The sequence below is a fragment of the Acanthaster planci genome, linkage group LG11 (genome assembly GCF_054643075.1).
Source record: "Acanthaster planci isolate LZ-2023a linkage group LG11, COTS_SCS, whole genome shotgun sequence".
In the NCBI taxonomy this organism is placed as follows: Eukaryota; Metazoa; Echinodermata; class Asteroidea; order Valvatida; family Acanthasteridae; genus Acanthaster; species Acanthaster planci.
Genome location: NC_141787.1, coordinates 1,008,178 through 1,033,716, shown reverse-complemented (window position 1 = coordinate 1,033,716; position 25,539 = coordinate 1,008,178). Strand labels below are relative to the sequence as shown.

At 41.3% G+C, this 25,539-nt stretch overlaps 3 protein-coding genes and 2 pseudogenes across 6 annotated transcripts in view; 2 read left to right on the top strand and 3 right to left on the bottom strand.

The window, feature by feature from the left end:
• Positions 1–1,953, bottom strand: part of LOC110975753 (uncharacterized) — a 72,983-nt gene extending 71,030 nt beyond the window's left edge. The window contains exons 1-2 of the mRNA XM_022228506.2: positions 1,774–1,953; positions 620–772 (exon numbers count right to left, since the gene is read on the bottom strand). Of these exons, the coding sequence (XP_022084198.2) occupies positions 620–772; positions 1,774–1,861 (241 nt within the window). The 5' untranslated portion in view covers positions 1,862–1,953. The remainder of the gene's footprint in view (positions 1–619; positions 773–1,773) is intronic.
• A 770-nt stretch (positions 1,954–2,723) lies between these two features.
• On the top strand, positions 2,724–5,564 carry LOC147797241 (uncharacterized; annotated as a pseudogene).
• A 1,083-nt stretch (positions 5,565–6,647) lies between these two features.
• Positions 6,648–10,153, bottom strand: LOC110975844 (uncharacterized; annotated as a pseudogene). Its single transcript, XR_015427191.1, has 5 exons — positions 9,912–10,153; positions 9,572–9,701; positions 8,322–8,697; positions 8,007–8,111; positions 6,648–7,807 (listed from the first exon to the last, which is right to left on the bottom strand). The product of XR_015427191.1 is annotated as an uncharacterized LOC110975844 (transcript).
• A 707-nt stretch (positions 10,154–10,860) lies between these two features.
• LOC110975810 (uncharacterized) lies at positions 10,861–24,952 on the bottom strand. 2 transcript variants are annotated; one of them, XM_022228608.2, is made up of 5 exons: positions 24,819–24,952; positions 22,481–22,559; positions 12,287–12,417; positions 11,989–12,086; positions 10,861–11,836 (listed from the first exon to the last, which is right to left on the bottom strand). In XM_022228608.2, the coding sequence occupies exons 2-5, from the start codon at positions 22,514–22,516 to the stop codon at positions 11,715–11,717; spliced, it is 387 nt and encodes a 128-aa protein (XP_022084300.2). In that variant the 5' UTR covers positions 22,517–22,559; positions 24,819–24,952; the 3' UTR covers positions 10,861–11,714. The 2 variants fall into 2 exon arrangements, with proteins under 2 accessions (XP_022084300.2, XP_022084302.2); XM_022228610.2 differs by lacking the exon at positions 24,819–24,952 and adding an exon at positions 23,741–23,847.
• On the top strand, positions 12,650–21,334 carry LOC110975809 (1-acyl-sn-glycerol-3-phosphate acyltransferase beta-like). 2 transcript variants are annotated; one of them, XM_022228605.2, is made up of 7 exons: positions 12,650–12,965; positions 14,815–15,052; positions 15,428–15,564; positions 15,985–16,160; positions 16,888–17,016; positions 17,370–17,442; positions 18,247–21,334. In XM_022228605.2, exons 2-7 carry the CDS (start codon positions 14,835–14,837, stop codon positions 18,384–18,386), a joined length of 873 nt encoding a protein of 290 aa, XP_022084297.2. In that variant the 5' UTR covers positions 12,650–12,965; positions 14,815–14,834; the 3' UTR covers positions 18,387–21,334. The 2 variants fall into 2 exon arrangements, with proteins under 2 accessions (XP_022084297.2, XP_022084296.2); XM_022228604.2 differs by having other exon boundaries at positions 12,729–12,965; positions 14,811–15,052.
• Positions 24,953–25,539: the final 587 nt, after the last annotated feature.

The following is a 25,539-nucleotide window of genomic DNA, read 5'->3' as shown; positions in this document are numbered from 1 at the left end:
AAAACTGCATGTAGAGGTTTTTCCAACAAGCAACAATGTGTTTTTATTTTCTATTCTTCAAACCGTAGGCAGTATGCAAAATTCACCAGTTGTCTTTTAATTTACTCATCAAAAAGATTAAATGTATGCGACCCCAGTTACCAGAAGAAGGACAGTAGGCTAAAGGTCAGAGAAGAATTTCCCCTTCCACTGGATATCTGGACACAAAGATTCCATTGAAGTTTACTGGCCTGTAAACTATACCCTGAAGGCAGGCAGGCATGGGGGGTTTGGACACTGAGGCACTAACAAGTTTTATTCTGACCTAGTTCTATTCAGGCTGGCTATCGGCAGCCCTGATTATTCAAAATCCACCAGCAGGTTTGGGAGGAGGGCACTATTACTCCTACATGGGGGGGGCTTGCTGCCCTTTCAAAACTGTGCAAAGTACAGGTCATTGGTTTTTCTGTACAGTGGAAGATTTTGGAAGACATTTGAGGGCGTATCCTCTAGTGTCAAGATTGGGCCATTTTGGGACAACTTCCAAACATCACACAATATACAGGTATTATACATCTTCAGACTCTCCCATGCCAACGATACATTGGTGGTGAACTGCTCTGAATGCACAAATCCCTACCGTGATCTGCATTTCGTTGGCAGGTGTTGCCGACTTCAGTAAAGTACCGGTCGATGCAAGGTCCACAGCCCTTTGCTGGGTCCACACACTCGGATCTACCCTGGCTAGCACAGGTCTGAACGGACGGACAGATGGCCCCAACAACTCCCGTACCTGGGAAAAGCAACCAACAGAATTGTCATTCATCTCCATATGTCCCCACATTACACTTCCTCACTACAAAAAAACACATAAGTCAATTAAAAGCAAACCTATCGGTGGAAATCAGTAGCTTTTCTTTATTACACAGCGATATCTTGACCTTTCTTGCAGCTGTGCAATTGGATGTCAAAAAATCAGACAGACATCAGGAAAAAAACAAAGAAATTATCAGATGCAGAGAATTTCTTACAATTTTTCTCAATTTTATAAAGGAACAGTGGGAGTAGAACAACACTGTCACACTGTGAACACTTTCTGTCAAGGCTGCACGTGGATGCGGACAGGCAGCCTGGATGACTGAATTACATGTACGTACATGTACCCCCAGAACTGCGCGGTTTGTCACCCACTGCAGTGGGAGCGCGACGGACGACGAACCCTACAGTTCATATTAAATACTGAATATGAGCTCTGGCCATCATCTGGGGTGGGCATGGTGATCGTTTTTCGTGTGATAAACTTCTTATTTTACCAAAAAATGAGGAGTTGGGAGATTTCCAACAATGAGTTATCAAGAATCATATATCATTGTTTCCCAGTCTTGAACTCCCAACTCCGAGTCATGAAACTCATGACAGGCTATCACTGACAGTCACAAAAGTCATCAGGTCATGAAAGTTATCATGGACACGATAGGCCTAATGTTTTGACTTGGGTTCAGTTCACAAATTCATGTTGGCCCTAGGCCTAAAATAATTTCCCCTTCATGTTTTAGCTTGTTACTTTCACTTAATTGATAGTGGGATTTCAATTTTATGTTAAAGACCTGTCAAACCATTCTGCTAACTTGTATTTGTTGTAATCATGATTGTAACCGAGCATGAATGTGACTGATGTGTGCACTGTGCAAACAAGATGGCTGACCCGCAACAAACATGGAACGTCAGATGGTCGGGTATAGGCGTATCGGAGGAGGGTTGCTGTGAGCCAAACAGTTGATTTTCTCTGCTTACCGTGCACTGTTGCCAATACCAATGCAAACAGATACTGGAGACCTAATAAGGTAACCACGAGGGACGTGGCTACACCATTTCCAGCCATTTTCAGCGGAAGACGTTCCCGCAATAATGGAACAAATCACCGGCCCCGTCCCTTCGTTCAGCCTACCGAATACCGTCCCAGTATTATTTTACGTGTATTTAGGGCTGTGCCTCCGAGCACACAACGGCTGTTGACTGCGAGCCCATTGAAAAGCGCCCTCTAAATGAAGCTCTCTTTCATGCATTATAATAACACAAGTCGTATCATAACTAATGATAAGGGCATCATCCCTCCTGCTCGAGACCTGTCTCTCTCGTGTGCCCCCCACTCAGAATTTAGGGAAGGAAAATCCTTGTGAAAGTCCACCACGGTCAGTGTTTTAAGTGTGAGCGAACCCATTCAACGCCCACCGCCACATAGAGAATGATGACTCAAGTGCCCGCTGCAAAACTTGAAATGCGTGCGCAGTAACGTCCAATATAAAATGCACATTGGCGATGGAGGCTTACGGCTTTCTAGAAAAAAATAGGAGAAAAAAGACTGTTTCACGAGTGCACGCACGTTGGTAAAAAGAGCAGTCAACAATTCTGGCTCCCCCATTTCCCTGACAACTTGCTTATATTACCATACAACTATCTGGGGATGCATCACTTTCCTGTGGGAAAATGGTTTAATTGCGATTCTCGGGAGCAGAAAAGTCTGTGGAACTCGCGTGAAAGCTTTCCTTGTTGATACCAGGAAAAGTCGGACTTTACTTCCCTAATTGAGAAAAATCCTTCACTGCTGCACTGCCGCACTGAAGTGTCGACCCATGTTATAGGCCTAATTCAAATGAACTCTATTCATATTCGAATGCTAAACATAAACTACGTCGTACATGCATTCTAATATAATACAATGTAATTTCCTTCCTAGCGCCTCGATGGGGGTAAGTTAAGCTTGTGATACATGTAGCTCGTACTTGACTTTCCTTGTTACGTTGACGCTTGACACCAAACGCCTACCTCTAGCGCCATCATGCGACAGAATATTCTTTCTACTCATTTCACCCAAGATAACACGTGCTGTACAGTCCTAACACCTTTCAGTCACTGCACGTTAGGGACAGTTTGTGTCTGTCATTAATAATTCACTTAGGCCGGCCTCGTAATTCATCGATCACCTGGACATGATCAATCAATGTTTTACTGGCGACAAAGGCGCGGCCCCATCCGCCTAAATCATGTCCAGAGTTCCCCAAATGAGAAGCAAACCTCTCTAATCGATATTTCCCCTCCTCGGTACATTTTCGTGATCGCAATTACTAGTTTTTGTTTGATCACCAAAGCCTGATCGAAACCCTTAAAATGGCCAAATAGTGAGAAGGCAGTCTACGTGTACGTTGTCCAAAGCTAAGCATGACAAGGTGCAATTAGAGGTGGCTATTTTTGAAAACTTAGTTGAAAGCCACGTTCATTTTACTGAGAGTGGGAGCGAGAGCCAGGTCATGTCCATGCAGTGATTAAGGTCTTAGAAAGAAAATTCGTAAAAAATTAAAAAATTCAAGCACCTTAACCATATTAAAGAAACCAACGTTGGACAGATACCATTCACTTATCATTAAAACCACAAGTGATTCTCAGTACGTTTCCTTCCAGACAATACTGTGGTGCTACCACCCCTCTGGGAAGATCGATTCATCCATGATTTGCATATAACTGGCGCCCTTAGTTGGTTCGATATAAACCTAGTTTTGTTTGGTTCGACTGACCCCCTCGTGGTTCCCCTTTGTAACCACAACAAAATTAGTATGGTGGGCTTTAGTGTGTCCATCCTCTCACCGCGTGTTTTTACATGATTCTTTAGAGGAACTCAAGTTTACAGAATGTAAAAGTACTTACCTCTTTTCTGTGCACAATTTCTGCTGACACGTGAAAGGGGATGATTGGTCATGCTAGCCAAGCTCGTGCACGAAGGAAGAAAAGCGGCAACCCTCGATGCATTCTTGATGCCCACCACACCTTACTACAGGAACAGATGGGGGCCCGACAACAACTATAAGGACAATTCCATAACACCTTTTGAAGTTTGAAGTTTTGGACTTGTGTGTTTGGAGATCATCACTAACCATGCCCTCCCACATGTGGCAAGGAGATCATTGATAGAGAACTAAAAACCCTGAAGGTAAAACTGACCAATAAGATTGAAAAGTCGTTCTACGGAGGAATAGAGCCAATCCAGTTCATCATTCATGTGGAAGAGATTTTCAAGAGCAAGCATCGAGTGAAGCGAATCAAGAACCTTGTTCCCCGGGTGGCCTCGTGGGCCGATTTGGACCTGTTTGCCAGGACGAGTAATGAAGTGCGCCGGCCCGGTGGGGTGCGCGATGCAGGCTTCAGCAAGGACCTCAACACCTTCATGCACGCCTTCCAGCGAGCGGTCAAGTCCCTCTCCGACCTCCTGGATGAAGTACGGGACCTATACACGATAGTGCAGTGCTTCTGTCGGAACTACCAATCTTTGGAAGGGGAATTCGATTTAAAGTGGGCCCGATCCACAAACCTGGACCTTAAAAACAACCTGCAAGGGATCGCCGTACTGCTGAACGAGTCACAGACCGGAATCAACTTGAAGCTCTTCAGCTCGGACAAATTCTCCCTGGAGGTTGCGGAGACCTGTGATACCAAGAGATACCCAGTGCTAGCGACTCTTCCCTGATCTCTTCCAGAAGTTCCACTTTGTCTTGCATCTTCTCGGTAAGTGGCGGGCCAACGATCAAATCTACATGGAGGACATCCAGTTCAAACTGATTAAAGACCAAGCGCCTGCAGCGTTTGAAGCAGGAGGAGTATAACACGCTTGAGCTTGAGCACGGGAATATCTTGAGCAACATCGTGGAGAAAAGGGTCCGCGTTCGGGCCAGAGAGATCAGGGAGAGAATCAAGCAGCTGGACGCCGAGATTCAGAAGCTCCAAGTACTGAAGCGAAAACATGCTGGCGGAGAAAACTCAGACGGAGCAGGGACGTCGTGGAGAGGAAAAGAGTCATGTTCCTCAACAAGAACACCACGGATATTTCCAAGGACATTGACAACATTCTGGGACTGAAGAAAGACATCGAAATACTGGGAAAGAAGCTCAAATCTTTGAACAAAAGCCTCAAGCTCAACGACCACGACCTGGCCACGCGGGAGAAGGAAAAGCAGGATCTTGAACAGGATTACAATGAGATGAGATCAGCCACTAGCCGGTCTAACCAGCTGGCCTTCGAGAGAACGGAACTATCTAAAGAGATCTCGATCATTAACGAGAAAATACAGGAACTTGAGACTATCTTCTATCGGAAGACGGACAAGCAGAAACTAGCGCTGGCCTTTGATGAGGTTTCAGAAAAGTATGGAAGAATCATAAAGCATGTTTTCACATAAAGGGGTTGGTTTTAAACCAAAGGAACTTGACGTCTGTATCTGGTAATTCTTTATAGTATTATTACGTAGAACCTTAGGCGCCAAAAAGGAACTTCACAAGTTTAAGAGGTAAAAAAAAATTAGAGTTTCAGATCTACTTGACCAATGGACAGATGATTTTTGATTGGTACGAAAACAATCTTAGATCTGAATTATTTGCATAATCATGTAAAAACCGGGCTGTAGGTGAAAATGAAAAGAGTATTACAGTACACATAAATTATGCCGAGTGACAATCACAACTGATTGCTTGTTTTGCGAACTGATAAAGTTCCTCAAACCAAAGATACTCAGTCTCTGCATAAAATGTTGTGAGTAATTACATGTACATGTGACCTAGTGGTTAAGTGGTTAAGGGTTTGTAGCTTCCGATAGGGTCGGGTGGCAACATGTTGTGATCTTGGGCAAGTCACTTTACCCCTAGGTACCTTTCTCCTGGAGGTTTCAGGAAAGTTTAAATGTTGTGAACCCAATGTGCAGGCGTAACGATAACAAGCAGGCGCTATTTAAATACAGACTTATAATTACAATGTCATGTCAACAGGCACTAAAAAACCCATTTTCCTACAAAAACAAGTCCGAAAAAAAATTCGACTTTGAAGATTTCTAAGCAAAGGAATTGTAAACTGCTTTTGTTACGAAGGGCATCGTACGAAAGGTCTGCTCGTGTACATCCCTTATCGAAAAAAAAATGGTTGCCGTGCACAACATTTACATATAACTTCCACTCATGGGTGCACCACTACAAATAAATTCCCCATAGACAGCAAAGGTAAGTCCCCCACACTTCACAATTATTTTAAAAATACTCACAATTCTCACAGGTGTCCAGGCTGCACAGAAAAAACGATGATCGACATGCCCTCTTTCATTTTCCTTTCAAGTTTTGGGGGTTGACCAATGAATTTTTGAGAATTTTTCCACCAGCAGCAGACAACCCCCTAAAATGAAGAAAATGTCCCCGCCCAGCAAAGTAGCCATTTTTGAAAAACCATCCCTCTGCAAAACGACCAAATAGTGCCACTTTCGGGACCCGACTGCACCCAAATTGCTCAGAATTGGAAGCCCAAAGTCCGGCTCAGAGGTTCAGTGCCATATTTCTCCAATTCCTCAATTTCATTGCTCTCAGGACTCTTTAATATATAATTTTTTTGAGTGTATAACTTTTATTAATGAGCTCAGCGGACATATTAGGCATTTTTGCAAGGGTGCATCCTCATATACCGCAACGACCAGAAGCAGCTGCCATTACTGTGGGGGGGGGGGATCCTGGTCGCGCGCAGGTGGTAAGCACGTGTTACTGTAAGTTACTCCTCCTTGACCAAAAAACAGTTTTGGGGTGGTAAGTTTTCTTTACGAACGCCTTCATAAGTTATCTTTCGAAAAATTGAGGATTAAGATAAAATGGAGGAAGTCAACAAATGCTGTAAAAACACGTATTTTAATTCAAAATATATAGAAAGCCCAAACACTCATAATCATTGTATGAATTATGTACACTTGGGTTATACTGCAGAAACATCGTCCTTCTCGTAACGTTTTTTTTTTCCTGGGTGTATACAGACGATTATTTCAAAGCAAGCTCCAAACTTAAATTCGATTTTTCATGTTTACAAAGGTACATTGATATTTTCTTTCGCCCTTTATGTAGTAAGAACGGATAATTATATCAAATTTTAAAACTAAAAAGGTTCTTTCCATTTATGTGTGCATGTATATACAAAAAAGAAATAGTTCGTTGACTCCTCATTCTTTTTAGGAATAGTAAACATTTAGGCCTTAATTAAGCCTCATTCTGTTCAGAACTATATGGCCAAGCTCTATCATGAGCAATGATTTTGTAAACATTTTAGCAAATGTTGATCACATTTGAAAGACCAAGTATAGCAGCTTTACAAACATCAACTGGCGTGTTATTGTGCATGTGCAAGGGGTTTGAAGGAGCCCTTCAAACGCAAAAGACGTGACCCGAAAATAGAGAATGGCTTCAATTGAATCTAGAGTGATTATCCTTTTGCAAATTTCAGGCTTTACAGTACTTGGCTTTTTTCAGCCCCTTTTGTTGATCGCGGCAGTCCAGCCACTTGAGAGAAAAGTTTTGATTGGTCATTTCCCCTGTGCAACAGACCTCTCAAGTTCCTGTATGTAACGAGGGCCAGTGCAGCCTGATCGAACCGATGCGTGTGTTTTACTGGCCCTTTCACGTTGATCCCACGGACACCGCCCTCTGGGGCAATACAGTGTTCCCTAAGTGCGCACTCTACCCACGGCTCTATGATCTTGGGTCTGTATGAGGGCCGTGTTGGCGAACAGCAGTCGGTTCCCTTCCCATGCACAAGGCGTAGCCGTCGTCTTTGACGAATTTGTTCATGTCGATCTGAAGTTCTCCAAACATCTTGGGGTGGGTTGCGGGCCAGCATCTTGGAGCTTCCGTATTGTTCCACGATCGCCATGAACCCCTTCTGCTCCTTGAGTACTGGAAAGAGAAACCCCAGGGTGTTTTTTGAAGACGCGCAGCGGCATCGCCCCAAAACACAACGCCAAAACTCTTCCAGCATGTCCTGAAAAAATGGGCAAACGGTTTACTTAATCAGTTGACGACAAAAATGTCCATCACTGTTTTCCACGTTTTGAACGCTTGCCATAATCGGGAAGCTTTTTATAGAACTAAAGTTTTGTACTTTTTAGAATACCTTTCAGGGGTAGCTTCCCATGTATATTTTACCTGCTGCTGGGGACTTTTCTTCGAGCTGGACTTACCCTGATTATGAGGGGTTTCCAGGCATATTTGAAAAGATTAGACACGTGAGGAGGGTATTTTGAAAAGTTGAACTTTCGAAGCTCTACGTTGCACAGTCGCTTCACCTAGGGAAACGAAGCACAAGGAAAAAATGGTTATAGAGAACCAATGAACATTTAATAAACCAAACCAAAAACGCCGAATTGACTTTTAGACCTTGCTTTGAGGTATGTTATGAACAAAACTGACGGTTTTGACGCTAGCACTGGACCCCCGTCTACTTTTTGATCACTACCCTTTTAGAAAACTAGACCACGATTTTTGGGTCACACCACCTCCTTAACACCTCGTGGTGTCAATCCTAAGTCGTACAAAATGATCTTCCTGTGAGGCAATATTTCTTGTACGCTGCCAATCATGCCCTTGGATTTCTCGCAGGTGATTCTGTGATATCGCCGTCACGATCGCCGTTTCGGTTTGAACAGTTCCTCAGGGTCCATGTTGTCCAAGTCTATCAAGTGTTTTTCAGTTGCACTCCTTTTGGCTGTTTGGCCGATCTTAGTTTTCGGTATCGATTTTTTTTGACGGGCTCCTTGTCGGTTTTGGCAGATTCTGCACTGTTGCTTCTGCTGGATTTTGTGACGTCCGAGGGACGGGTGTCCTCACTGATTACAGGAGTTTCGTCTTTGGAGTGCTTCGCATGTTGATTCTCTGAATGAGAGTGGAAAAAAAAAAGCATGGCTCGAAACATGGAAATGGTCAATTTTTTTGCCAAAACTGAAGAGCAGCATAATATAAACACATTCCCCAAGAAAAGCTTTTCAGCATGGAGCGTCACAATGAATAGGCCTTACAACACGAGAATAAGCTTACATCTAGGACTGCCCCGAAGCCGAAGTCCTTGTGTGAAGAAATTAAAAGCAATGAAAACATAACTGGGCTAACTCTGGAGAAAAAACCCTTCAAAGTAACCACGAGGCAAATTAAATGTCGTCAGTCACAAGTGAAACCTGTTGGAATCCGAGAGCGAGGTAAACTGATTTCAGTATTCGATGCCTATAGACCAGCCTGGCATGAGTCAAACTGTCTCAAAAGATTGAACGTGGAATCAAGCAGCCTGACCGTGGCAACGTCGGCTATGGAGACAATCTTGTATATAGAGACAATATACCGAGTACAATGCTCTTGATTGTCATTGATGTAGAAGTAATGGGTGTTGGCTAATATTGTCAGATGCACGTCCCACTCTATTTCGTTTATTTCATAATATCACTGTCTTCAGTTCTGGAACTCTCATCCAACATTGACCATGAATCTATATCATGAGGTCACGTGTACGTTACAAAAACTTGGATCTGCAAAACTGATCGTGCCGCGACACCGTCCAAGAAAACAATGCAACAACCAATTCATTTAAGCCTTATCGCAAACATTGCTCCTTTTTCCTTCCCACAATGCCTTTCTACCATTGTGCAAAATCACCCGTGCAGTATTTGCGATAAGGCTTATGAGTACAATTTTCTTAAACAGCTGTCCTTACGCTGATTGAAGTAAAAGGGATTTCCTCGTCTCCCTCAAGTCTTACCTTTTCCCTTGTGGTGCAGTTGTACGTACCAACCGATTAATGCAGTACAAACGAGTAAGATGGATAAGGCTCGAGTGGCTTTGCGATGGAGAAATGCCATAGCGAATGAGATGCAAGGGCACCGCAACAACTGTCAAATGAACCAAGTTATATCGTGGTGGGTCATGACATGCAGCTACATTTCACATGATACATGTATTCCCTACAAAATCCCTCTCACACATACATGTACTAACCGAAGGCAATGCAGGCTAGACAAGTTTCTCAAATATGTACTTTGCGTAGAGATGTAAATTTTTAATTATCGGTTTTGTCCTTACACCACTCCGATTCTACATACCCGAGTAAGCATGTACATGCCATTTTTTCACAAGCTCTTGGACAACACTCAGGACAGTGTTATCAACAAACATCGATACAAGGGGTAAAACCTATATGGACACTTTTTCCGAAGAATTCCACACCATCAGCTAATTTCATGACGTCTAGCCCTGTAACTGGGAACAACCATCTTGATCTCTGAAGAAATATTAATAACCGACATTCTGATCTAATAGGGACACTCTACCGGTACATTGTATTACGTACCTCAATATCCACCACTGCTGATGCATGGAGAATGGAAACGTGGACGCTTTAACCTTGCAAAGCTCGAATACGTTTACACGCGCTAGCAGGTCAACATCATGGAGAACTACAAGAAGGCACACCTCAAAGAGTTGCTATTGTGCAATCCTTCCACGCTCCAACAAGCATCCCATTGTCATCTGCAATGTCTGCTCCTTGGCTGAACGACAGTTATCAATATTCATGAGTATTAATATTCATAACAGCTTGCGATGGCCGGAAATGTACAGCAATGGATAACGGATAAATACATCTGATTATAAACGCCCTCCAAACGAGATGGCCGCGTACTTTAACGGTTTGCCTGTTCATTTACAATTTTCCAGTTAAAAAAAGGCTAGCAAAGAATCTGATGCCTGTAAATTGTGATTTTTGTCCCGCCTGTTTAATTGTTTGTCAACTGGCAGTACATGTGAGAGCCACAGTGGATGTCCGGAACGCAGTGCCGAATACAAAGGCTGTCCTGCCAATGTCAACCAAAATTAATTGTACGTGCGTGGCAACAATATCGGCTGTACTCATAGTTACTACGAAACGCGGGACAAAGATCACTAGCCGATGGCTTATACTAGAGCATTACGAGTCGTTTTTTAATATGACGTCCGTGCCCTGCTGCCCGTATGCAGATTGTTGAAGACAGTATTTCACATAAGGACAAGCAGTTCGTGTTAACATTTAATTTATAACAATAAGAATTACTGAAAATTTATGCGCCGTTTCCACAAAAAAGATCAAGGGCGCAGTGGTACAACTTAACTAATTCATATATTTCAATTTATATTTATTTTAATTTTATTCCGGAACCAGTGCAGGCCGCCATGATAACCTTCCTACAGTGTAATTCGATCACCAGAATTAGAAGCCGTCACTGCAGTGGCACAACGCTCGTGGACAGGTGGTACGTGCGCGTTACATGCCTTTTCGACCAATAAGTTGTCGTGATTTGCCAAATGCACGCGCGCGTCAAGCTGAAGAATGTGCGTGTGAGTGCAGTGCCACCGTGCAGTTGGGGCGTCTAATTGGATTAGTCTATAGGAGAAAGAATTTGTCGTCTCATTTTTTTATCATTCATTATTTGAAACTTGATTTTGATCTTGAAGTCATGTTCCTGCTTAGGTTCTAATATCTTTGTGATCCATCAAGGTTTCGTGAATTCATGGTGAGTCCCCGCGTCCCTGCATGGATCATTCCCTGGAATGTCGTTCTAGGCTCTTCCTTCCACCTCTAAAACTTAACACAGACTGGCTCTCTTCATACGGGTTTCTTCAAGTCGGTCAATCTGTAGCCTATTCCCACAAGTTTAACTTTCATCATTCAACAGCCGTCTCGTTAATAGCTTCGTGATAGACATCTCTCTGCGAATAATTTTTCCGGTGAGAATAGCAGAGGAGAGATTGCGCATCATTCTTTGCGCGAGATCTTTGTTAGTTTTTGCTTTTTGGTCGTGAATTTTATTTTGTTCACAAATTGCGGAAACAGCTGTGAATGCGATCTAATCGGTCATTTCATAATCCCATCAGACTTCTTGCATTTCTATGTCTCCCTCGCCTTTATTGTCTTTTGCTTGCGTTGAAGGGTTCTTGGCCTTTGATTTGTCACTCTTGTTGCTTTGTTTTCGTGGCAATGACGTCAGTTCAACTGGAAAGAAAAAAAAAGACAGAAAAGCAATGGTTTATGGAAAGGACATCAGAGTATAATTCTTATTTTGTTGCAATGTAGTTGACGTTTGTTTCGTCTAAAATTGGGGATATCAAAACTTGATCTTAATCAATTTTTCGTATAAGGTGTACCTTGCATGGCACTAGCCTCCTTTTCACTTCTCAGCCTCGCTCTCAGCAGTTTCCTGAGCTTCTTTCCTGACGGGCTAGAGTTGGTACTGACGTTGATCCTTTGAATGAAAGGTAGACATAAAATGAAATCACAGCGCACACAAGCTTCCATTTTTATCAGTTAAAAAAAAAAAATAACGATGTTCAGCATGTGTATGCACGGTTTATTTAACGAAACGTCAACTGCAAAATGTCTCTGAACTTCGTGCAATCGTGCTTACAATCTTAGACAAACATGATCACAATACCACTTTCATACTTTCTTTTCTTAGTGACGCCTTTCGACGGTCGCCGTTTGGACATGCCTCCCGAGAAAGTCTTCTTGCTCGTGGGTGGGTTGGCTTTGACCTGGTTTCGTTTTTGTCTCTGGATTATCTGGAAACCTGGTTTCTGCACAGCAAATTTAAGAATGATAAGTTTGTTAAAAGGGAGCTAGACTTTTTCCTGCGTTCTGTTATGATTATGTATGGCCTACTCAATGTTTACAAAAACATGCGAGAAAAATTGTTCCTTGTGCTCAGCCAGGAGTCGAACCTAAGACGTCTTTTCTGTGAGCGCAGTAAGTGTTTAATTTTTGACTGAACCATAAAAAATAGCTTAAAGGAAAACCTAGGTATTTACACGTTTGGCTGTCACGGGTACTTATAAATTAACTCTAGGCACTCCATACTTTCGAGCACAACGGTTCACCTCTGCACTTCTGACCTTCACAGTGACATAATGTGCATTGCTGTTGTCATCTTGTCAGATCACGGAAGCGACGTCCATGTTGTGACTGGCACTTCGCAGTCGGAATTATTTCTTCATTTTTTTTATATACTACACTTGTTAATAAGCCCTGGATTTGAGCCTGTGCTATGTATTCGTTCTGCGCTGGGCACGAACTAAAGGCGATGAATGCTTGAAGGGAGAAATCACAGGAGAGTAGTGAAGTAGAGGTAGGGCCTTCGAAATCATTTTCTGAAGTTCTGGTTCTTACAACGCTGCATGCTCGGTGTACAAACGTGACAAACAAGTTGAAGGTCTGACACTAGACTCAGGATGGATCGCATTTGATGAGTAAATAAAACCAGCAGCGGCATTGACCAGTTAACGTTAGCATGGTTAGCATCCTGGCCATTTCATCGAACGTGCATGATGTGGGTAATGATCAAAATTGAAGGGGACGAGATTGAGTGGGAGTTCTTCACTCGTCCTTGCGTGATGTTGGTAACATTCTCTTATAACGGAACTGGACTGGTACTCAAACATGAATATTCATGACACTATGGAGGCGGTTGTTAACCAAATTCCCGATGCAGTTTAGACCTATTCTGTAATGAATTCAGATGGTTATGGGAGGTGTTTCCTTGGGTTAAGTTGGGAAAGAGTTCCATACACCCTGTGTACAAAACCTGTACCCTATTACTATACAGGTAAGTAAATGCTTCAGTGTTTTCACTGCCAAAAATAAGTTTTTACTATTTTGTAATGTTTTAGGACATGAAAACTAGTAAACCATTGCAAGGGAACATTAGTAGTGTATATGTGGAACTCTGTACCCAAGGGGAGAATTGGTGGCACGCACAATGCTATGTTTTTCAACAGTCATGACTGTTTTTGAAATCTTGAGGGATTTCATAAAGTCTGGTTATCATCATTTGAGCAAAACGACTTCGTCCTCCCCCCCAAAAAAAACCCAAACAGTAAACAAACCAAAACCCTTTTTCTCCATTTGGACAATGACATTCTAGACTGACAAACTTCATTGAAGAAAGGTCTTGTGTTAACCACAATGTACAGACCACTTCCAAGTCTGAAACCAGGGCCATTTTTTCTGTTTACCGAGTATGTTCATTTCACACGATCAACTTAAATAACAAATCACTACCACCTCTTTGCTGTCTCACTATCGACAGGCAAATACAAATGAACACAAGATTTAATTCAGCCTTTGTATCACTTATATTTTGATATGGCACTTGTAACTGACAGAGTTAATTACTCAAACACTTACCTCCCCATATAATCCATTTATCAATGAACACAAGCTTTCTGTTTGTAATCGTTCTGTTTGAAAACCCCTTGTAAGGGGGCTAAAGGTCAAGAATGGGCATCAGCGGCAGCATGCAAACAATTTTGTGAATAGTTTCACCAGAGATTTCTAATACATACATGTACATCTATTATCTTTGTATTACAGCCTAGTCTTCTCTGCAGTCTTTCCCTGCAGTTTCCTACATCTACATCTATTTTCATTTGGAACAGTTACCAAAGACACTGTGTGCCTGATGTATGTACATGTACTACTGGTGTTGTGGGGGAAGGCGGTTCAACATTCTCCCCCACTTAAAAAAAAGGGGGGGAGGGGACTGAAGCTGGTGTCGTGGCTGTCCATTATAAATGAAACAAAAAATTGAAGGAGTGTACAACATGGCCAATTGGCTATGTACACTGTAGATGTGCATACTGTATACATTCAAGTTGGGGAACAGCTTTTCCCAGTCTCCTTAGGGTGTATGTAAAATTATATTGAAATTGGAGGATTTGGGACAGTTAGGGGTAAAGGTCTCTGGGAGTCCATTACAAGTCATGCAGTCTTAAGCCACATCACCAACTGTTGAATGTAAGTTCATTTGTTGTTCGTCCTGTTAACTGGTCTTGTGGAAGGACAGTTTGGTGTACATGACTACGAAACTGGATGGAGAGATACTGTTTTCAAAACTGTTCGGCAGGTGTCAAATCACATTAGTGATATCATTCAATTGATGTTCAGTTGATCTCCCCTTTCTCTCCTTTCCTAGAAAGTTTTGAGACCAGTCACCACGATGGACTCGGACAGCGAGTCCATCACTCCGTCATCTCCCATGGATTTTGTGGGGACAGTCTTGATCACCGGTGCCCTGCTGTACCTGGTTCTCTTACTGACGAGCCGGACAGTCCGGTTCCGGACCAAGTACTATCTCTACAATCTGTGCTATCCTGCCATTGGACTTGTCAGCATTCCGTTCATGCTGCTGAAGCCAGGGGATGTCGACAACGTCAGGTACAATATGCTTGGTTCTTGTGTAAGAAATATAGGTGCTTTTGTCACAAATGTATTATTATTGTAACATATTTTACAATAAACCATCCCAATACCAGTCTAATTTCTGACCAAACATCTGGACTTTTTAAACCAAGACTGCATGGATACTTGCCTACAGCATTCCAGTCTTGGAGGTACATGTCTACAAGCAATCACTAACTGGGAGCGTTTTTTGAGCTTGATTTGATTTGGGTACTTGCCCCTTTTAGTTGATGTAAGGATTTACATGTACCGGTCACAGTCATGGTCCTAAATCCCCAGCCATCATTTCACCACACTTTGGTAGACCCGTTCAAGCTCTCAGTGACTGACGTTTTGTTCTTGTTCCACTAGATGGCCTGCACTCTTCACCCGTCTCACTGTCAAGCATTTGTTTGGTATCAAAGTCAGTGCCACAGGTCTGGAGCACCTTAAGTCGGACAAGCCTTACATTGCTGTATGCAACCACCAGAGTACTATTGATCACATTGGTGAGTAGATGAGACATTCTTGAAATATCCTTGGACTACAACGTCAACATTCTGGAAGAAAATGGACCCAAGCACCTAGATGCAAAATAAAAAAATCTGCCCTGAGTCAATGTACAACATCGCAATCTGGCTGGAAAACCAATGAATATCTCTATTTTTCCTGGATGGAATGCAAGTCCATTGCAGGTTGTCCCCACTGCCAATGTCAGAACGCATTTATATACGTCCTACCATTTCATACGTCATATGAAATGGTATACCAAAGCCCAGACAGTATGGCCAGCAGCAGGATTAGAACCCTGGCCCCTTTGACCATGAGTCAAGAGCCTTAACGCTTGGTAACACTCCCCTATTTAGGTGTTCGAACTCAAGTGTAACGATGTCTTCCAACATGTCAGAATTTCTACATTGACTTTTCAGCAATGATGGAGTTCTGGCCAAATCGTTGCTCCATCATGATGAAGAACTCGGTCAAGTACTTGGGACCGATGGGTATAGCGGCCATGTTGAGTGGCATCATATTTGTCAGTCGGACCAATCGTGAGAAGGCCAAAGAAGCCCTGGAGAACACTGTTAAAGTCATCAAAGAGAAAAATGTGAGTTGAAGTAATCAACATGATGATGAGGATTAAGAACTGCATGGTAAAGTTTGGGACTGAACAGAAAAATCATGATGAAAGAATTATGACTGATCGTTCTGTGTACGAGACAACAGAGGTATCCTTCCCGAGCTGAAGTGCACCCCCAATCGGCAAAAAGAAACACAGGTGGTTACAAGCGGGTTCTTGCATGCGTTGTGCATGAATGCAAAGACCATAAATGCTGGAATAACATTTAGTTATGCGTACTCGGCGTCAAACGCACATATACACTCACACTCGCCCTTCATTGCGCGCCTATGCGGTGAGCACCAAAAAAACCCCCTCTTTTGTTCTGCTTGGAGCGGACACATGTATGTACCTCAGATTTACTGGGCTAGACTCGGGATCTCCTTGGGCATCTTCAACCCTGTAGAGATTCTCAGATACGATGTACTGTACATTTACCTGTATGTGCCTGCCTCAGTATGACAGAGTGTGAAACCTCTTTTGTATTCAAGAGTAAAGCCTGATTCACACTTCGGGTGGATGCAGGAGCCAGCTTGACGTCACAAATCATTTGCTGCAAACTTCGCTCCAGTTGAATTGTTTGTAACTTTACAGCACAAGTATTTGCTCTGACGTGATACCAAGTATGAACTGGCATCAAAGGTGTAAAGTCTAAAACTAAAAACAGACTGTAAACAGACTGTTAAAAATGACTCATATTTCGTCAATATGGCAGGCCAAGGTTTGGGTGTTTCCTGAAGGGACCAGAAAGCTGTCCAAGAAGAACCGTCCAGCAGAAGAAAAGAAACCGGAGTATTTTCTTCCTTTCAAGAAGGGTGCCTTCAATCTTGCGGTCCAGGCACAGGTGAGTGCCAGGCTGAACAAGGAAACTGTGTACAATTCAAAATCAGGGAAATCAGATTGTCTCAAAGTTGTAGTTTAGTCTGAATGCAACAGGTGCACCAGCATTGACAGAAACCACTGGCTGTGGTCACTTTTCATACAGATACATAGTGCATGTGCTAGTTCAAGCACAGTAGGTGGACTTAGAATACAGGCTTACCTCATCTGCCCATTTATCTCATTTTAATATACACATAGGAGTAGTTGATGGCTTTCAGCTTAGCTGGACCGCCTGTTCTTCTATTTTCTATAAATGCACTTGTTAAATGCAAATTTATCAAATTCAGTTGCTGTACATTTTCGTTTCTGTCACAGGTTCCCATTGTTCCCGTTGTATTTTCCTGCCAAGAATCATTCTTCAGTTTCAGGCATAAACGCTTCACATCAGGTGGGTGTATTTCTTTCAACACTGATACGGTAGTTCATGTCAAAGTAAAGACACATGTTTACATTTAGTCTTCAAAGGTGCAAAAAGACTTAATCTTCAGGCAAACTCGAATTCTCAATTCTGATTGATTGATCCATGGCAACAAACAGTGTGACATCTAACCGCGTTACACGGTAAGCTTTAAATTCACGATGTGATTTATGTTGCCATTTCTACTTTTCCGGAACGAATTTTGAGTACATAATAATTGCTTTTTGGATTTTTAAGCATACTCAAAATTATTCAAGTATATTTTGAATGTAGTGTTTAAAGCTATTTTAAGTCGCAAATGGCAACTGCATGGTGAAAATATGACTGCATTAGAAAAAAATTTGGTCGCATTTGCGACTGATTGAGGCGCTATTTAAAGCGTTGCCCTTGTAACACCTTTACTGCACGTCAAGTTTGCTTGAAGATTCGTTATCATATTCGTTACTCACACTTGTGGAACACAGAATAATGTAGTGTGTCTATGTCCCATATACTGATTTGGGACATGGGCGCACGTTTGACTTGCGCTCATGTGATAACTAATAATAACTGTGCTGTTGTGTAAATTGTCTCTTGATATAGGGTAAATACGCAATCGTGTACATGAATACAGAAACATCAAGTCATGGTCAGGTATAGCATGACACAGGAGTGTTCTTTTTAGTCAGTACAGTGAGGGCCTTCCATCCATGCAGAGGTCAGAGGCCAACCTGGACCTTGAGAACTGCTGCAATTAACACAAATCGTAACTGTCCATTTTCTCTTTCCTTCCAGGTGCTTACAAGATGACCGTCCTCAAGCCAGTACCCACTGTCGGTATGACACTGGATGATGTTCCAGATTTCACTGAAAAAATACGGGACATGATGATCAAGACGTTCATTGAGACTTCAGCCTTGAGCAGAGACAACTAAGCTGTGGTAACTCATTATCCAATGCTCTTGTGTTTTCCCTGCATCTTCACTACCTGTCTCCTCCCTTGGATTTAAGTACACACCTTGCTTTTGTTGGATTTTGTTGAATACACAAGGCACCACACTTTGCTGTCAGTAGATTCTGTTGAATAGAGAGCACACATTGCTGATGTAATCCAGCAGGCTCCAGGCACTGCTGTTGTTGGATTCTGTTGAATCCACAAGGCACCACACTTTGCTGTCAGTAGATTCTGTTGGATTCAGGGCACACATTGCTGATGTAATCCAGCAGGCTCCAGGCACTGCTGTTGTTGGATTATGTATGTATAATTCAGGATTACATTTTACCAAAAGAAAGCTTGATGGGGTGAGAGTAAATGCAAAATGACATGGTACTGATAGATTCATTACCTTAAAATATATGCAGAATAATAGGTGCAACACAGAAAAGTTTAGAAGACCGTTACTTGAATCAATAAAGCAATAGAACAACAGTATTAAAGGCAAAGTGAAAAACTGATAAGACGTGTGGAATGAATTAATCTCGGGTAAAACTTTCATCATAAACCGTAGCGGTCCAAAATCCTCCAATTTCAGGTATGCTTTGGCACACACCCGATGAAGTACAGGTAAGTATCTGTACACAATTCATTTTTTTGTGATTAATTTTTTCAAATGTTTGTTAAAATGATTGTTTGCCCAAAGCTTTAAAGGTCAAACTCGTATACCAAAGCAGGTTGGAAAATAGGGAAACGTTGGATGCATTTTGATATTTTTGAGATAAGATTACAAATTTAAAGATACATGTACATGTATACACATACTTTATTTTTGCATTTGACATACCTTGGTGGGTAAGTTAATTTTGTTGAGAACTACGCAGTGCCAAGAAACGTGCAAGGTTTGGAATGGGTGTGTTATAAAAAGACAATAAAGAAGAACACAAAAAACGGAGAAAAAAACATGATTGGGTGGTGCTTGCCAAAGATAATCTGAACTTTCAGGCCACAAATGTTAAATGCTGACACCGCATGTACAACATACAACAACCTTCCTATTTCAAATAATAGACATAGTACATGTTTATTTTGCCTGCTATTATAGGGTGGATTTAGTTACAGTCCGGATAGACAATTGTTCAAGTTAGTACATGTACATGTATACTACCACATGTCAGTACTAAGTGGAAGCCGGACTTCTTAACTGGAGTGACACTAACGACCTAGTTGAGCCTTCACATAAAACCATGCACTCAAGTTCACCTTTTGGTTTCAAATGAAGTATTTTAATGGAAAATATATTTACACTGTCCCTGTTCCATTGCAATATACACTACAAACTTTGTTTTGTTATAATTATGAAGCATTTGGTTTAATGGTCAATATATTGGTACTGTTTATATTTCATTACATTATAGACTTAAAAAAAAAAAGTTTTCTGCGGGAACAGAGAGTGGTGTCTTCGTAAGCGATGTACAAGTTAACTTATCGAAATTTTATTATTTGATCTTTATTTTATGTGCAATGGTCACTTGTACAATGTACGTGGTTGGCACTGGAATTAGGAACTTCAAAAATACCAATGCTTGGAGGTGAAATTTAAAACTATTCGTGCACTCTGTTCAGATTTGTTTTAACGTTCATCAGAGAATTTTATTTTTTTAATAGCACACTGGTTCGTACCATATGTATATAGTTTTGCATTGTGTTAAAGAGATGCCTTTACAATTGTTTTGTATGACCACCTTTAGTCTTGAACAGCTAAAAAGTTTGGATGAATTTGTACTGGTTGAACACTGGTGATGGTGAACACATTGTAGATGTACATGTACATGTGAATGCAAGCAAGTATAATGCAATTTCATGTAGTACACGTATGTGTGAACTAAATGTATATGCACAAACACAGGATTCTACTACATCTGAACACATGACATCTGGAGTGCATGAGACATGATCCCGGCTCTCAGCAAATAATTTCCATTGTTGCACTTGTAAAGACTTAACCCAAGTTTGCCTTGCTAGTCTCAGAAATGGACTTATACAAATATGGATCATTCTAGAAATATGGGGTCCAAAGTGCAATGTTTTCTGTCCCTGTTACATCTGACCTGTGTAATTTGACACAGTATTTCATTAACCCTAACACTCCTCAATCCTTCACCTGTTGGAGGACTGAGTAGTGTTAGGGTTAAAAATTGATTTCAGACTATTTCTGTTTGGCAGGAAATTTGTAGTTTTTCATCACTCTTGAAAATTACGTTTTAAACTTTATACAAGACGTAACAAGGGCATGAAAAAATTGGACCCCCAAAATTTATAGAATGATCAGTGTACTAATTCCTCAGCTCCGACTGTGTTTAAAATTCAGTGTTGGATTAGAAAAAAACAAGGCAGCTGTCCCATCAAGGATAATTTGCTGTCAGGTTTTGGGTCGAGATACTTTCAGGTTAGACGCCATACACTGTGTACTTTCCCAGTTGATTTTTTTGTTTGAATGCATTGTGGAAAATGTTATAAATTGAAGTAACCTGAGATGCTATTAAAATTGATTGTTTTACTAATGAAGGTATATGTAAAGGTGTTTTCTTTCTAGGTACATTGAAGATGGTGTACTTGTTTGTATATGCTTTGTTTGGAATGCATTGGAAAAATTTTATAAATTGAAGTAATCTGAGATGATATTAAAATAGACGCTTTATTGTTATAGCCAACTTTAAAGATGTTTCAAAGTATTAGACAGAGTTAAATTATTAGTTATATTGAACGAATATACTTGAAATAAGTTGAAAAGTTCGAAAAATTTGAAATTTTTAAATGTACTGATCTTGAATTGAAATTCGGTGAAACAGACCAGGGAAAAGTTATGGAGTGTGCTTCTGTTTTTACTTCCCGAGTCCTACCATTTTTGCCAGTATCAAGAATAAACTGCCAGTGGGGTTTACAATACATTTGTGTTCTGTCTCGTTTCCAAAAGTGTGTCAATATTTATCATGTATCTCACCCCTAATGATTGAGGGAACTGGAAGCTTCTACCAGTGTGGTCTCAAATTACTGTAAAGACATTTGCTGTGTTGTAGTTAAGACCTTCACAAGACCGATCTCACAAGACCAGTCTGACAGGATGAGCGATAACAAAGAAATGCTTTTGTTGTAGATCATTTGAGACTTGAATTCAGACTGGTCTTGTGTTGGTCTCAAGGAGTCATAAATCACCGCACCTTTGGAGCACATGATTAATATGCTGTCTTCTAGCTTAAGGGGGGTCCTTCTATATACATGTAGTCAGAAGGTCAGTTGTGGTGGAAGGTTTACAGTCGCTTCGCCCATTTCCACATAGCCCCAAACCACTTCGCCCCATCTCCACATCGCCCCATCCCCACTTTGTGTCCGTGCTCAAGTGTGTTACAAGCCTCTTCAAAAAATGGTAGAGAGGGGAGTTCTACAATTGACATGTAGTTATTGTAGAAAACTCTACGGCATTAAATTAATGTTGACTGCATTGTTTATTATGGTGAATTAATACATATGGTTGGACTAACATCGGGTATATTTCTCATCAAGTACATGTACAGTCGCCACGGCATGAATAGACTGGTTGCCACACTCCATCACACATTCTCTTACATGGGTGTGGCACGGCGGGAACCAGCGCTTTGCTCACATGTTTTTACCACAGCGACAACAACGAAACACGAAGAAAACTTATTTTTCTAACTTGCCAATAAAAATTTTAGGATCTCGCCAAAAAATTTGGGTCTGGCGATCAGGAAATCGGAAGCACTGTTTTGGCCTCTGAAAGTTAGACTCTCCGACCGTTATTTGGGTACTCAAACGTCGATGCGTTTACTTGTTGCATTTAGGCCTGTGCCTCTGTTACTAAAGAACAGAATGAATGACAATCAATGGGGCGAAGTGGAAATGGGGTGAAGCGACTGACACCCTGGTGGAAGGCTTTGAGTGAAGAAATCTGATGCCTGAGCCTGTAGTCGTAGGTTGTTATGAGACAACAGATACAGTGCAATCTTGAACCCTTCATAAGTTTACTAATGCCCCTTCTATGCAAAACTTCAACTCAAACTAACACGCACTTACTTTGGGTTTGTTGATTTTATTTGAGGGGCCACCCATGATGCTGAGTTGTACTTCTTTCTGCCTCGTCTTGCATGTGGACCTGTAGTAGTTTTCACAACATGATACATGTATACAGAGAAAAAATAAAACTGCCAACGATCATGCCATTACAGTGTACTTAAAATGGTAACTAAATGTATACATGTATGGACATCTACGGTATGGACAGGGAGAATTTACAGCTGATTAATGAAAAGAATCCAAAAGTCTCTTAAATAGGTGACTGTAAACAGGGTAATCAGTGTGCTACTGCAACACAAAAAACAATGAAGTCTTTGAGGTTAATTAATCTAATATTTATTTAGCTACATTATCCCTGGGCATCCTTTACAAGACATCTTTTACGCCCCACGGGGAGTACAATGCACAAGTTTGGAATCTCTATTTGAGGAAGGATATTGATATCCTGGAAAAAGTGCAAAGAAAAGGCAAGTGCACATGCTACATGTACAATTGTAATTAACATGATTGAGTACCGACCAGTACTCTTCCATATTCTAAAGAACTTTGATATTTGGACTTACTAGACGGGAACACAGAAGGATGTAGGGGTCAAATTGAGATTTAACATTATAAATAAGTAATTCAAAGGAAGTGAACATAACTAGAACAAGACGGGACTGTGTAAAACCAAGGGCTGTGCAAATCATTTACATTGTATAATAAGAGTCAATAATTTTAGCCAACTTGTAGTCGACACATGCAGTAGTTTTTCCTGTTGTAAATGCCAACTTTATTTTATCAGTGCCTTCAAACACGGACTGGACTCCTTTACATCGGTGTACAGCATTTGTGGCAAAAGCCAGGGGGACCATTGGCCCCTTCACTTTATGACAGGGTGGGAGCTACTCAGCTGGGCACACACTTTTGGAAGATACTACAATGTATAATGGGATAGGGTGTAATAGATGAATAAATGCACCTCTAGACCTATATACTTGAAGTAAATACATGATGTACAACGTAGGGCTACATGTAGCACAGTGTGTACAGACTTGACAGACATGACAGAGTTCATTAGTACCAATATGCTTCATGTCCGAAAAATGGGCAGAAAAGAAATATAACTTCTTGGAGCGGTTTTCGGAAATAATTCACCCCAAAATATCTGACATAGTTTTCAGAAATTCACTACACATTAAACGGCCTTCAAAATAAAGGAATATCTTTTGAACAATTAGGTTCTAAATAGAAAGCAACGAATTAACAGAAATTTCTTACCAAGGCAATAGCACAACACACGTGTTCGATACTATACTCACGACGAAAGAAGTCAAAGAACTGATCCCAGTTATATTTACCAATGCCGCTTTTACTGTATACGTCTGGATTTCAGACCTATGGAGCGCCAAATGCCCTAAAATGAACTTGCACGTAACAAAATTTCCAAGTACGAGAGGCTGCAGGTTTATGGATATGACTCGCGGGCTGTACGTCTGTTACCGAATGGATCCACTCAGAAAGGATGGGGGAAACACCTAGTTCAAATGTACAAATTTCATTCGGGTGTATCAATGGTATAATTAAAAAAACAAACCAACAGTCGACAGGGATGATGAAGAATTGTCTGAAAGATGAAGAAAATAAATAGCCAGTAAATTACATGAAATATTGTTTCCTTATTACGAGTTTAAAGTTATTTGTTCCAGGACAGCGATTCCCTGGGAATGGTCCATGTATTCATAAAAAGAATATTATTTACAATTTGATTACAAATATAAAACATTATCTACAAATAATATTTTACCATCGACAATAACTGGTTCTCTTATAAGAGTTATTCGACTGTTACTTTTACTTAAGTTAATTTGTTTTGTAAACTCACAAAAATCAACAAGGAAATGGAGTGGCCAGGGGAAAACAGCTCAGAAATTCATAGGTCTGGAATTACCAACTCTTGAAAGTCCGTACAATTAAAAAGACTAGCCAAGGTAAATATTATGAAGGTTTCTTCATTTCCCCCTTTGTTTAATAATTGTAGTTTTAATAGATCAGGATTTTGCTTGGGTGTTTCTTGCAACATTAAAGCTCGCTATAGATCCAACAAGGATTAACTTCACCTCATGTCACGTGTGAAACGAATTTCGAATTATGGACATTAAAATTATAAGGTTATTGTACAAACAATCATCCATTGCCGTGAGATAATTCTTCAAGTTCAAACAAGTAATTACAAGTAACATGATTGAATGAAAAGCAGGTCCTACAAAATTGCGTACTGGTACAGCATGAAAACATCGTTTACCAGTCAAAGTGTACTGCAACATCTGCAAGTATGTGCATACTAATTGCAACTCACCATTTTCACTGCTTGTTCATAACTCCCGTAAGCTGCAGGCTGCCGGGCAGAAACGTAATGTTTATCAGCAGAGGCTGGCAAAAAAAGTGTTACCTCTGGCCGAAGTTGGATCAAAAGTAACAACTCGAGCATTTTCGCTCCACCCCGGATTTTACGCGCGGAATTAGAATATAAGTCCTAGCTTTTGTTCTTTTCACATACCGGACATTCTTTGGGGTATTTTCAGAGTTTTCTTGTTGGACAGTGAGAACAAAGAGTGTTATGCCACAAGAGGGCGCTAGCCAGAATTGTTAATGCCTGGCCGGCCGCGTACAGCACACGTTCCGCCAAAGTACAATACACGGTGTAGTTGAAAGGAATGAAATCAACTAAACCAAGAAAAGGAACCAGCGTCAGGTGAGAGTAGGGCGAACGCTCGACCTGGTTACACGACGTCCTTAGTGTGGGATCTGCAGTTGCCGTTTGGGGTGGGTCTTACAAAGTTAAAATGAGCTCAAAATAAAGAATGGGAACAAATAATCATGGAAGCGCCTTGCATTGGAGTGTAGGAAAACCACATCGACCCTGCAATATGTGTGGCATAAGGCCCCCAGCCTGGACTCCCGAACGTGTAAACATTGCCTTAATTATCAAATTCCGATCCCCGTTTTGCCCGTGGGTTTCCCCAAAACTGAGTTAACTTTCTCCCACCGTCATTCTTAGAATAGGGTGAGGAGGTAGA